The sequence below is a fragment of the Camellia sinensis genome, chromosome 5 (genome assembly GCF_055761805.1).
Source record: "Camellia sinensis isolate YWXY chromosome 5, ASM5576180v1, whole genome shotgun sequence".
In the NCBI taxonomy this organism is placed as follows: Eukaryota; Viridiplantae; Streptophyta; class Magnoliopsida; order Ericales; family Theaceae; genus Camellia; species Camellia sinensis.
The window spans coordinates 39,190,636-39,204,580 of record NC_138965.1 but is presented as its reverse complement, the minus strand read 5'-3'; the positions used below and the strand labels follow the sequence as shown (position 1 = coordinate 39,204,580).

Genomic DNA, 13,945 nt, shown 5'->3' with positions numbered 1-13,945 from the left:
TTGGATTCAAATCTGGGATCTAAAATTCTTCTAATTTACCCATCATATTCTTGTAATTTACCTCTAGTTGACTAACATCTAAAATTTTGCAGCGTCAAGAGAGGGAGAGAGCTGAAATAGAGGGGTTTGAAATAAGTGTTGCCAAGACAAGTTTTAAGGCTAACACAAAGGCTCTAGCAGAAAATGAAGGGGAGGGACTGGCTAAGGTTATATTTTTTAACCTTCTTGTTCTCTATAATGCCAGCCTTGTAATATGGGGAAACTAACAGATTCTCTTCGCCGTATGTTATTGATTAATTTATTTTGAAAAGTGACTCGACAATTTCATGTTTCTGCATAACTGCTTTGTGTTTGTTTTCTTTTTTCTCATTGTCTCATTCATTTTTCTATTCTTATTGACAAGTTCTGTGTCTTGGCCAAGTGTGAAGATGTTCTTGCACAAATTTGTAATTGTTAACAAAGATTAAACATGCAAAAAAGAGATAAGAAGAGCTCTATTAATGCATTCTGTCATTGTATTCCACATGTTATTAGTATCACCTTCCAAACTCCTTGTTATTAGTATATCATCAAATAAATACTTCTACTTTCTAACCTTTTAGGTTCTGCCATCAAGTCCATGGGTTTTCAGTATCTTTTTTGGTTGGTGTTGCCCTTTAATGTATATATCCAGTATTGCTAGCCTATTATTGCTTAATCTTCCATATATAATACAAGAACTTAACCCTATTAAAAGTGAAGCCAAAACACTAAACTACCCTCAAATATAAATGTAGTACGTCACCCGCTATTCACGAAAATTTCTTTTCTACTATGTTCTAGAGTCGATAAAATATATATGGGGAACTACTGAACTCAATCACTTGCTGCAATGAAATTATAATCTGGGAATTGACTCAATGAACAGATAATAGATTTTAAGTTCAAAACCCTTGCTCAGTCCCAATTTGACCGGAATAAATCTACTAATTCTTTGGTTCCGAGTAGTAGGACGGATCTTGAACTAAAAATACACCCTAAAAGCTAAAAAAAAAGGTTTTTATTTCTCATCTGGGCTGACAACTATTGTAATTGCAACACAATTCCCCCTATTGCTTGCAGATTACTCCTTAGACATGTGTTCGTCAAATGTTAGGAAGTGTCTAACGAGTGTCATTGATGTCTAATATGATTTCCAACCCAACACACCACTTTCTTAGAAGTGTTGGTGTTCCTAGATGAAGAATGTGACGGTGATTTTTGCATATGGTTCATGTGTTACAGATTATAACCATGCCATTTACATATTCGTGATTCTGATGTGTAGCAGTGGGTTGTTCAAGCGTTAAATGTAGATACTGGTGCTAATCATTCTACAGAAGGTGCTAAGGTAACTGAAGTCATCTGTCATATCAGCCGTTTCATATATTTTCTGCGCTATTTGAAACATGAAATTCGTTATTATTTGCAGTAGCAACCTGCTTTTGACAAGAAGCAGTTTGTGGCGTTTGTGAAGAAGTACATTAAGCCACTCTCCGCCACCTCTGGTAACCCATCAAACATGTTTATTTGTTACTTACTTTTATTTATTTTCAAAATATTTTTATACACCAAGCAAGTTTTTTTGTTTTTTACAAAAGAAAAACTTTATTCTTGTTACAAAAAAACAAGAAATTGACACCGTTATCCACCAACTAAATTTGTGACTTTCTTGCATGAATTCACATGGTTAACTTAAATTCAATGTAGTACTTTAATAATATCTATGGTAATTGATATAATTTTTTTTTTGGGTATGGAGGAGGTAGCGTTGGGTTGATGGGTCTAATCTCCCAAGCTGTCTATGATGGTGGCCGCCACGTCTTAGGGTAATTTCTCTCTCTCTCTCTCTCTCTCTCTCTCTCTCTTCTCCGCTCATAAACTCCATTATTTATTTTTTTGCAGAGTGATTCCAAAAACTCTTATGCCCAGAGAGGTAATTCACTGCACTTGTTTCCTCATAATTTCAATTGAAACTGACTTCATTGAAATTCTTTAGCCTTTTGTTTTTATTTTTATTTCAGTGTATGTGCTCATTCAACATTCATCCCAAAAAAAGTTAGATGACTAAAGTGTTTTGGAAAATGCTAATGGTAATCAAAAGGGCTGTAAATAATATTGGTAGATGTATAAAATATCTATAAAGTGTAGAAAAATATTTTAAAATATGAAGAAGTTGTATTATTGAGATTTTAAATTTTTTGGTATTTTTTTTAACAATTCATTAAGTTGTGATTAGCATGACTCAATAGTAAAAGTATATTCTCTTTACAGTTTCTTTAGAATGAAAGTGACAGAACGTGAGGGAAATAAAAACAATATTAACGTTGTAAATTACTTTTTAATCTAATAATACCCCTTGACATTGATTCTGGTATTTCATCAAACTGAAGTTCCTCTATGATCTGTTCACTGATTCTATTTACAACCTAAAACACATAACAAAAACACAGCAAACATCTCTATAATGTTAGTAAGCAGGGGAACTGATGAACAAATATTGAAGTCAGTTCCTAACTTGTCCATCATCGTGGACAAAGAAAATGGAATGCTCTCTAGGATCCATCTGCTAAAACTTTATTACCAGCAAATAATGAAGTTCATATTTACAAAATTGACAAGAAAATTCAAAATCATGTATGTGTAATTAAATATATGTCTGTGCATGTGCTGCACAGAAAGACGTACATTAACCTTGTTTCCTAGGAGAAACAGAAAATGAAATTCAGACATTTTTTCAAGAGAGAACCAAAGAAGTAGAGCCTAGTAAACAATAAATTCCAGAATTTATGCCTATTGTTCTGTTCACAAAAGGAAGCAAAAGTGATGAGACTTGAGAGTCATCTCTTACCTATGCTGTGCTCCAAAATTTAGGCCACCATGATGGATACCGGTTCGAGAAAGCCATGTGAAATGTACAACTCTTCTTTGCTTGATAAAGAAATGTAGTTCACTGCAAGATAGGCAAAAATGGACTTCATTTTCAAAATACGAGAATATGATTATGAGAACAATATATCCACCAAATATGTGTAAAATCATAATTAATTTGATTACACAAAAGAGAATAAACCCATGCAACCTGTCTGCTTTAAATTTCTGCTTTTTGATTATTAAAATTTTAGTTTAAGAAAAGGAATATCAAATTTGCTGCACATTGGCATCCAACTAGACAAATATATTTTGAGTCTATATATATTTTGAGGATGCTGTATGTTTAACTCTTATGTTTGGTTGGAGGTTAATCATCATCCTCGAAATGATTGTCTGTAGGGTCAACCCCTTTGAACCAGTGATGTCTTATTTTCTAATATTGCTTTGTTATTTTTGTTATAGATACAATGTTGTTGTGTCAACTTGGCTTTGTTGATTTGTTTGAGCCTGCCTAGGCTGGGTTTCTTGTTTTGCCCACTAAACTCTGTAGTCAACTCTGTTTATTGCATGATCAAACCTACCATCCATTTATATATGTTTTTGATTATTTATATAGTTCCTGGAATGTGGATCTCAATTGAATATAGAAGTTTTCTGACGCACATCAGCATTGAGTAAAAGAAGTTTCTGATTTAGAGTGTGTCAAGGAACTTGTGTAGGAATTCCTGTGTGTATCTACTAGTCTTCCCTTCTGGTGGCTTTGATGGGATTTGATTTTATATTTTAATATCTTGTTTGTGAAGAATTTGGTAACTTTGGCGCCTCTGTATCATCATGGAACTTATGCTTGTTGTACCATTGAACTGAAAATCACCCTTCTCTTCGTATATGCAGTCTGGATCAATTATTATCTGTGTTTATCTGACCGTGGATTGTTTTTTTCCCCCCTCCTCAGTCTTCTGTTTTGCATTCACAACCGAAATCAACAGTGGGAACTCCTGCATACATTGCTCCAAAAGTGTTACTTAGGCAAGAATGTGATGGCAAGGTAAAACCGGTTATTATGTTTATGTAAATCCAGTGGGAATTTTGCATTATTTGACAAGATCCTACCATTACATGGTGCCACTTTAGCTTCACTGCAAGAAGTACAATAATTTGTTTCTCAGAATAATTTAATAATGATTTAGATGGCATACTTCAAGTGGTACTCATTTTATCTACTAATATACTTATTTTTGTTCTTTTTCTGGTCTCTCTCCCCTTTTCTGCTGGGTTTAGAAACCCTGCAGCTTATCAGTTTTGAAAGTCTCCTTTATCTCAGTGGCATAGTTTATAATGCATCGACAATCCTTTGCAAATCCATATCATCATTTTCAAAAACTTGTCTTGCTTCTAACCTTCTTACATGCCAGAATATAATCACAAACAGGGTATTCCAGGGGATGTTAAATGCACTGCTTCTTTGGAACACCCCCAAAAAACTGCTATTATCTTGAAGGTTTTGAGTAAGCTTCTGGACCAGGGGTTTGGTCATTTCATTTATAGGCTTGTTGAAGTGAACCCTAATTTCAAGGGCTTTAGGACATTCCCTGCTGTGTAGAGGGGACTTGCTTTTCACTTGTTACCTGCATTTAGGATAAGGTATCATCAGTCTTCTTTCCTGCCAACTCTCATCTGGTTAGTTACCAGTCTACCATGTTGAGTTCTGAATAAGATATACTTCATTCCATGGCTTGGGTATGTCCAGAGAGGGCACGTTCCCCCAACCCATGGAATGATCTAAAAGTCTGCAGATTATTTAACTTCATTTCACAAATGGATGATCTAAAGGTCTGCAGATTATTTAACTTCATTTCATCTCTTTGTTTCAGCATCTCTGTATATATGTTTTTTATTTATATTTTTTTTAGTACGTCTGTATTATGTTTGTGCATGAATATATTTAGTTCAAGTGGAATTATTTTTGAATAATATGTTGATACCACACATACAATAGGAATTGCCCAAGGGGAAGTGGTTCTGTTGCATGGACTGCAACAGGGTTCATTCTGCTTTACAAAATCTGGTAGTTAGTGGAGAACAAAAGTTACAGGACTCTCTGCTGAGCATTATAAAGAAGAAGCTGGAGGAGAAAGGTTCCGAGAGTAGTGCTGATGTTGATGTAATATGGTGTACTTATTCCCTGTTATTTCTTATATGTTAAAGTGGAGTCATTTTCTGAAACTACTGTTGCACCATGTAAATCTGTTTTGCTTGTTGTCATCAATTTATGGATTTCAGCCATTGAGATTTTCACGTATCAACTGAGTTAATGTTGGGGACAGTTGGTAGCTGCTGTTTTTCTAGGCCTTCCATGATTTTAGTTGATGTTTCACTGTCTTGAACATGAAAGAAATATTGTCACAGGAGCACTAATAAGTTCTTTTATTTCATGGTTGGACTTTAGGATCAGTTTGACCCGATAGCAGATTCAAACACAATCCGTAATGATCTTATTCCTCACATGGTTTATGGGTGAGTTTTAAAATTCTCTTTCTGATCTTTTGTGTTTTATCTTTGACTTTGTTCTTAGCCTTTGTGGGTGTTGGTACGAGTTACATGGAATTTGCATGTCACAATTACTTTAAATGTTTCTGCAGGAGGAACGTGAGGGATCAAGAGTTTGCATGTCACAATTATTTTTCTGCTGCTCTATTCTAGAACTTATATTCTACGGGAGATAGAGTCAATTTGTGTTTAAAGATAATTTTAATTGCCTTCTATATTAGATTGTTGTTGGCTGCTTGGTTTTTTGGGATTGAACTTATTGGATTTTTTTCTTGAAGGATGTTGTATTGGGTACTATTATAGATGTGAGGGAATAGTAATTTCACAAAAATATATGTCTATACAAAGTTTTATTCATTATTGCTATTAACTTTCATGAGTTCCAGTGTGAATAAAATTACTTACTAATGATTACTGCAACCCTGCATTTTTATTATATTTTTTATGTTTTATACCCTAGAGATGAGTCAAATGAGGGCAAGACTCTAAGGTTGAAGCAACAGTATACACTTTGCTCTGCTTCTCTCCAAGATATTATTGCACGATTTGAGACGAGATCTAGTGAACCAGTGAACTGGGATACCTTTCCCAACAAGGTTGCAGTACAAATGAATGATACTCACCCAACACTCTGCATCCCGGAGCTGAAATCTCATATTGATGGACGTGAAAGGTTTGAGCTGGAAGGAAGCTTGGGAGATAACTAAAAGGTACCTTCTTCATGGCTGTAGCTTTGATTTGACATTATGTAATAGTATACATGTTAACTTTCTTTGCATTGTTTTACTGAACTCACATGCACCTGTGTTCTAAATCCTTCTTAGACAACATCGAATTGAACTGCCATTTTCCATTGAGTTTTCTTGTGCCCTTCAGTTAGCTTTTACTTGTTCAGTCTGTTAATAGGGGTCTGGGAGGGGTGGACTGTATACAGACCAAACCTCTGACCATTATGTACATAGTGGCTGCCCTCTAATTCGAATCCACAACCTCAAGGTTGTTTGGCTGAATGTTAACCACTCAAGCAGTGGGCTGCCCTTACAGTGTCTGCTTAATATGGTTGTAATTGCATAATTCCCTTAAAATGTTTGTAACCAGTGGGCTGCCCTTGCTGTAAATGGTGTTGCTGAGATTCACAGTGAGATAGTGAAAAGGGAAGTTTTTAATGACTTTTACAAGGTAACTAGGTCAGTAAGCAATTTTATTGTCCTTCTCTATATCTTACAATAATGGAACTAAAGTACATCACTTAAAGTTCTGAAGGTGCTGAATGTTCTTAACAGTAATTTTTCTGCATGTTCTTAACAGTAAGCAATTTTGTTATTTGTTTTAGCTAGCTTGTTAGATTATATTCTTATGCTTAGCCATATATGTGTAATCTCACCAAATTAGCTTCTACTTCAGATATTTGAATGGAGCTTGCAAAACCAAGGTAAAATTCTTTGGTCAAGAAATTGCAACAGGTACTTGAATTGCTTAACCCTTCAATGTTATGGTAACCTTATCGTTTATTTAGGCTTACTATTAGTTGAAATTTTAATAGAGTCAAGATTGATGGAAGGTGTGGTTTTAATTCTTAAGTGAAGCCCATTGTCAAATCTGTACCTTTTGTTTTTTGGGATAGTCATATTGTGAAAGTACAGAAACAACCCTGCCACTTATATCTTGCTGCATGTGACTCTTTCAATACATATATGAGTATGAATAAGGAGCTTTGGTAACCTGAGTCTATTCCATTATGTAGGTTCTGTAATCGTGATAACTCTGAACATAGACATGAAATGGCTTTAGATGCTAATGGGAAGAGACTGCTGGCAACATCTGGTTCAGTGAGAGCACCCATCTATCAGGTAAATCTTGATTTCCCATTACATCTCTCTCTCCTATCTCTAAAATCAATGGTTGTTAGAATCTTGCGATTCACAATTCGATTTATACAATTCGATACGAGTTTTATCCAAAACAATCCGATTTGAGTTGTTGAATCTCAAATTAAGTAAATCATACGATTTCATTGGTGCGGTTACACAACGGCCACATTAGTCAATCGTGACAGAATATCTACGAAGGTAAAGACATTTTTTAGTTCCTAATGCATTGTCCCGCAGTCTTGATGGCTGTGCCACTGCCATCCTTCTCACATGGGTTGATACTGCAACGAGAGAGGGGTTGCTGGACACAGTCAAAATTGTTGTGAATTTAGCAATTTGCTTCCTGAATTATTTTATTATTTGAACTACTTCTATCTAAAGCAAGTAATGGAAGGCTAACTTTGCACAAATCCTGATTTTGTGGAACAGGGGTAGTCTATACCGCCTCATCCATAGGGCAGATGCTGGTGAAGTTTACCTTGTTGACGTGTACGACAAAGAGAGATTTGTAGAGGCCAGAAAGGAGTTGGATGCCCTACATAAAAAAGAACAACAATACTCAACCTTGTTAACACCAGATGTTCTTTTTTTTTTTAAATTGATGCTGATTATGTTAAATTTTTGTTGGAATGAATTGTTTTTTGGTTTTTGGGGTTTAGAATAGGGTTTTGTGAATCATTCCTTGTTTTTGGAATCAATGTTGCTGCTACTGAGTTATGTGTTGGAACTTGGATATAGAAAATTTTATAATAAAACCTGTTTTGATTATGAATTCGTCCTGTTTTGATTATGAATTCGCTAAATATACAGGTATATTATTTTCTTGCTTTGGCGACCAATTTATTAGTCGCGGCATCCAAAATAAATTTTTTTCACAAAAAATGATAATTGCCGACCAAGAGTTTTGATCGCAAAAAATACATCTATTGCCGACCAAAACAACTCTTGGTCGTGGAAACTCACTTTTGCCGACCAAAAGTTTTGGTCGCGAAAAGTAACAAATGGCGACCAAATTTTTTGGTCGCGAAATGTGACAATTGGCGACTAAAAAATTTGGTCGGGAAAATATCACTTTCCGCGACCAAAGTGTTTTAGCGACAAAATAAATTAGTCGCGGTAATTAAATATTTAGCGACCAAAAATTTAGTCGGCAAATCTAACTTTTGCCGACCAACGAAAATTTTGGTCGCGAATTACTTTTGCCGACCCTCAATTGGCGACCAAACTAGCGACCAAAAATTTTGGTCGCGAATAACTTTTGCCGACCAAAAATGGACTTTTAGCGACCAATTTTTTTGTTGCTAAAAGTGTTAATTCTTGTAGTGTTCTATTATACGCACGACCATAACATATGCACCCTTACTTACACAATTTTCTTATTTAGTTATGACTAATTTTTTTCTTTAGTTATGACATTATTTGAGATATTTGGTTATGACTTTTTTGTGTTTAGCTATGACTTTTAATTTTTTTATTTTAGTTATGATTTAAAAAGTATAAAATCATATAATTTTTCTTTATAGTCATGGGTTACATATGGTACATGTAGTCTTTCACTGTTCTTAATAATAAATTTAGTGATGGATTTTTCTTTTGGTTCATCAATAAATTTTATCTTTTGTTGATCAAAAAAAAAAAAAAATTAGTGATGGATTATGCTCAATTCAAAGTCTAGAAGTTCACAATTTTCACCCAACCACAAGTGTGCCTAGTCAATCCACCTTGAATTCATTCTAGTCACGCCACCTTGAAGTCATTTTATTCATAATGAAGGGACTTGACTAATTAAGCCCATGACTGTAGGCTGTGGCACCCACTCGGGGACTAGGAACCTTAAAAGGGTGCCCATCTCTCTCCATTCCCCAACCTTGAAAGTCTCCTAGAATCTTGTCTATTGTAACTAAAACACATGGGTCCCCAGTCAATCCACCTTAAAACACAAGGGTGCCTAGTCAATCCACCTTGAAGTCATTCTAAACACAATCTTGTCTTTTGTAACTAAAGTAGCTCCCCCACTACACGTGAGTCATGTTTGAAACTTCTCTCTTTCCCATTCTCTCTCCCCCTCCATATGCAAACAAAATCCTGGGTGACCCCACAACATATCTCATTTCATTAGCTATCACTGAAATGTTTGGAGAGAAATCCCTTTCATGCACATCTCTCATTTCGCTTTGTTGTCCTCTCTTTTGTGCTTCCTAATCTTCTACATCTAACATTAAATGCCACTTGTTAAAGCTTCATGGAAAAGATCAGTGGTTTGGGCCTCATTCCACCAATCATTGGTCTATTTGTTACAATTTAAATAAGTTATTTATAGCTTACTTTTTAGTTTGGACGTCTTTGTTAAATCGTTTGGTGCAATTTCTACTTACAACTTATTATACAGAAATAATTTAAATGAGTTGATCATCTGAGAATTAGAGGAGGGATACTTTTGATTTATGCTTTCTAATGATGAACTTTTAGTTTATAATAAGATGTACCAAATAGACCCATTGTTGTTGTTATTATTATTAGTGTTTCTTTTTATTTTTTATTACTATAACCCAAATTCTCTCTAATTCTTACGGTCTAGTTGGGCTCGTGGGGCACACTATGTATTTAATTTTAATGATTTAATTCATTTATTTCATAAGTTATTGTGTGCAGATTATTTATAAAAATATAATTTGATACGATTGTTATAATTATATTATTCTATCAATTTTCTTCTTCCTCTTCTTCTTCTTCTTCTTTTTCTTAAAATAAAAATAAAAATAAAATATAATAAAATAAAAGATTGTAAATATGAGTTTAAAAATAGACCGTTAATGTTTTGAAGACAAATATAGTTGAAGACAAATATAGTGAAAACAATATGACTACAATTAATAAATTAGTCTAACTATTTTTATAAATAAACAAATTAGATTATCAAAATGAGGTCGATGGTGACTCTTGAGATAAAGTTGGGTTCTTATTCTTACTAGTTAGAAGTTCATTACTTAATACACAGATTTTTTTCTAAAGAGCAGAAAGTAAAAAATTATTTGATTAATACCACTCTAGTAGGATTATAGGTGATTTGTCTTACTCTGTCATATTCTTATTATTTTTCCCATAACATGTTATATTATTTGAGAGGGTAATTTTTGTAAAAATTAGGCCGAGCTATGAGATGGACTTTAGGGCCCAAAGTATGAAAGACTGGGTAAAAGGGCCGAAAAGTTACTCCGGCCCAAGAGAGATAAAGTCACTCCGGCCTAAGAGAGATAAAGTTACTTCGGCCCAAGAATTTTAAAGATACTCCGATCTGGAAGCAACTTGGAGTTAGGCCGGTCCCAGCGTTAGTTCGGTCATGACGTATTGTGGTTAGAACGGTCAAAACCTTGCTACTCGGTAGCTCGGTTGCGGCATATTACGGATTAGCCCGGTCATCTCCTCTAACCAGAGTAAGAGAACTTCAGGGAAGTTTGAGTTAGTTCGGCTTGACACTTCTATGGATAGCCCGGTCTTAGTATTCGCACCCGGGATAAAAGCAAGGAAGGGAAGAGCCGAACTAGTAGTCAGATCGGCCATACCTGCCTGTATAGTATGGTAATGTTATTCCGGTTGTATGGAAGTTCGGCCATAGTAAAAACCATCTCACTTGGTTTAAGCAGTGAGGGGGGTGTTGAAGGATAAGCATTATCTTTCAGGAGTATGAATCCTAGAAGGACTCAGCATGGAGGAATACGAGTCCTACAAGGATTGTGCCACACGAAACTTATAAAAGCTCACAAGCATCACCTTGGGAGAGGTAACACACAACTTTGCTTTCTGAATACCCAGAGCTTTGTCTATTTGTCAAGTTTTCTGACTTAGGCATCGGAGAGGTTTCCGGCACACACCCGCCGGCTAGCTCACGTTTGTGTTTTCAGGTGAATAAAGCGACATCGTACGGAGGAGCACAGACTTAGTCAACAGGATTATACGAGAAGGATTATTTTATTCCCGTACAATTGGTGCCGTCTGTGGGAATAACAGACAGAACAAAACCTCTTGACTAAGGTTCTCCTTTTTTCGAACAATGGCACACATTGAGGAACTGCCGCAGTCCGCCGTCGACGGGCTAACTCTAGATGGGGGCGCAAGACATGAAAGATTACCCTCTGTTCCTCCCATGGCGGACTTGGAGCCCCAACGACATAACTCCAGGAGGGATGCTAGGGGGAGGCGGACTAACAGCCCCCGTCACTCTCGTTCGCAAAGTCCTGACAGGCAAAGGAGGAGGATTGACCCTCAAGCCCTGGAAGACCGCATGAAGGAGCAAGATGAATTGATAAGGAAGATGGCGGCGGACATGGAGGCCTTGAAACGCCAGATGAAGAAAAAAGAAGTGGCGACAGGAGAGGGGCGCAAAAATAAGACGCCCCCTCGCCACTCAGAAAGTCATGGTAGGAATACCACACCCTCGCAAGGAGAGAGCAGAAGCCTCAGGACAGGCGACACTCAATCCTGGTCTTCCAGAACTCATCACTCCAGGTCTGAGAGGACGAGATCTGAGAGATCATACACTGAAGGAAGCACGTATTGGCCCTCGCACTCGCACCAAACCAGATCTAGACAGACGGAGCTACCCAGAACATCCGACTTACGAACCGTGCTTGAAGAAAAGGCACGATGCAAGGAGGATGCCAGGGCAAGGGATCTACACAGAGTTTCCGCCTTACAGCGGTTGGCTCCTCGGACGCATGGAAGCGTCGAGGTTGGAATGCCAATACCGCGCCCTGCCTATGAACCAACAGACAAAGCATTGGTAAGGCTGTAGACTTCGCCATTTGTTCCGGCGATTGAAAACGCGCCCCTACCATTAGGCTTCCTTCAGCCCAAATTCACTACATATGAAGGGATGACGGACCCGTATTCACACTTGAGCCACTTTCGCCAAGTCATGGCCGTTTACAGGTGAAACGAGGCCTTAATGTGCATACTCTTCCCATCAAGCCTTGGCGACCTAGGCTTGACCTGGTTCGAGAAACTTCCAGAGGGCAGCATAGCCTCCTGGGCTCAATTAGTAGAAGCGTTCGTAACGAGGTTCCGAACAAACACTAAAACACCGGTGGAGATCGACCAGCTACTCTCCATCGACATGGGGGATAAAGAGACCCTTAGATCCTACAACATTCGCTACTGGGAGACATTTAATCAGATTGGGGACTGCCCCACCAATCTCGCCATTGCACAGTATAAAAGAGGCCTTCCAGTCGGGAACAGACTAAGGGACTCGATCACCATGACGCCACCCCTCACCATGGAAGCCCTGATGGAAAGAGTGCATCAGCACATTAGGGTTGAAGAGGATGGCGCACGTGCCAAAGCAAAATCTAGTGCGACCGCAGTACCAGAAAAGAAAACCTCAGCAAAGGTCAATACAGTAGATCGTCAGAACAGAAACGGACGCGGCAGACGAGATAACAGAGAAGACCCAGATAAAAGATGGTTGAGAATCCGCACTGCCATAACAACGGTGTTCAAGAAACCGATATATCGGATTCTGAGCGAAATAAGAGATGAGCCTTTTGTCAAGTGGCCAACCAAGCTAGGAGAAGCTCAGAAAGACTACAACGACAGATCGCGGTGCACCTTCCACAAAGAAAAGGGGCACCGAACTGAGAATTGCACACCATTGAGACAGCACCTGGAGGAGTTGGTGGCGGTAGGACACTTGGATAAGTACATTAAAGGAGGGACGCAGCCAGCCCCCAGAACCATAATAACCCCAATGGAATGCCAATCGACGCCCCACCTCAAGGCTTTATCAATGTGATACATGGAATTTTTGAACCTGAGCGTGTATACGAGCTCAAGGGATCAATCAAAAAGGCTGAGCACTTTAGGGAGGTACTAAGTGCCCAACCTACCGTCAAGAAGGGGAAGACAGAAGCAACAAACGTCATGTCCTTTTCTGATAAAGACTTGGATCGAATATACTGCCCTCACAATGATGCCCTGGTCGTCACTCTCCGAGTCAAGGATTTTGACGTCAAGCGGATTCTGATTGACCAAGGTAGTTCATGTGAAATCATGTACTATGAAACATTTAAACAATTGAAGCTGCAAGACAAAGACTTGGCGCCTGCCGTATCTCCCCTAATTGGATTCAACTCCATGCCAGAATGGCCCGTCGGCAAAATAATTCTCCCAGTCAGAGCAGGAACCGTGACAAAACAAGTGGAGTTTTGGGTATTGAAGGTCCCCTCCACTTACAACATCATCCTGGGCAGAACATGGCTGCATGCCATGCGATCAGTGGCGTCGTCCTACCACCAAGTAATGCGGTTCCCCAACGACACCGAAATAATTGAAGAAGTCTATGGAGATTAGATCATGTCAAAACAATGCTTCGCCACGGTAAACGGCAGCCGCGCTGCCAAAGGATACGTTCATTCGGTGGAAGAACCAGAAAGTAATGAGCTATTCGCAGATGTCGGCAAAGCGGCGGATCAGAAAGCAGTGGAGGACTTGGTAGAGGTAAAAATAGATGAAAAGAACCCGGATAAGTTCTTTTTGCTCGGTTCGTCGTTGTACAGCACTGAGAGATTAGAGGTCTTGGAATTCTTGACCTCTAACATCAAAGTGTTCGCCTGGACACCCTATGACATGCCAGG

At 38.0% G+C, this 13,945-nt stretch overlaps 1 protein-coding gene and 1 long non-coding RNA gene across 2 annotated transcripts; both read left to right on the top strand.

The window, feature by feature from the left end:
- Positions 1 to 943: 943 nt before the first annotated feature.
- Positions 944 to 5,718, top strand: LOC114261137 (uncharacterized). Its single transcript, XM_082871702.1, has 8 exons — positions 944 to 1,369; positions 1,451 to 1,526; positions 1,781 to 1,847; positions 1,924 to 1,954; positions 3,848 to 3,940; positions 5,342 to 5,409; positions 5,535 to 5,555; positions 5,664 to 5,718. The coding sequence occupies exons 3-8, from the start codon at positions 1,798 to 1,800 to the stop codon at positions 5,716 to 5,718; spliced, it is 318 nt and encodes a 105-aa protein (XP_082727828.1). The 5' UTR covers positions 944 to 1,369; positions 1,451 to 1,526; positions 1,781 to 1,797.
- Positions 5,719 to 6,913: 1,195 nt separating this feature from the next.
- Positions 6,914 to 8,085, top strand: LOC145790085 (uncharacterized). Its single transcript, XR_014328729.1, has 2 exons — positions 6,914 to 7,292; positions 7,743 to 8,085. It is a non-coding gene; the product is annotated as an uncharacterized LOC145790085 (long non-coding RNA).
- Positions 8,086 to 13,945: the final 5,860 nt, after the last annotated feature.

Bases quoted from the DNA above. Each gene is read 5' to 3' on its own strand.
- LOC114261137 (XM_082871702.1), top strand. From the start codon at position 1,798: ATGGGTCTAATCTCCCAAGCTGTCTATGATGGTGGCCGCCACGTCTTA. The intron at 1,848-1,923 runs GTAATTTCTCTC...ATTTTTTTGCAG, and splicing joins GGTGGCCGCCACGTCTTAGG to AGTGATTCCAAAAACTCTTA. The intron at 5,410-5,534 runs GTGAGTTTTAAA...ATGTTTCTGCAG, and splicing joins ATTCCTCACATGGTTTATGG to GAGGAACGTGAGGGATCAAG.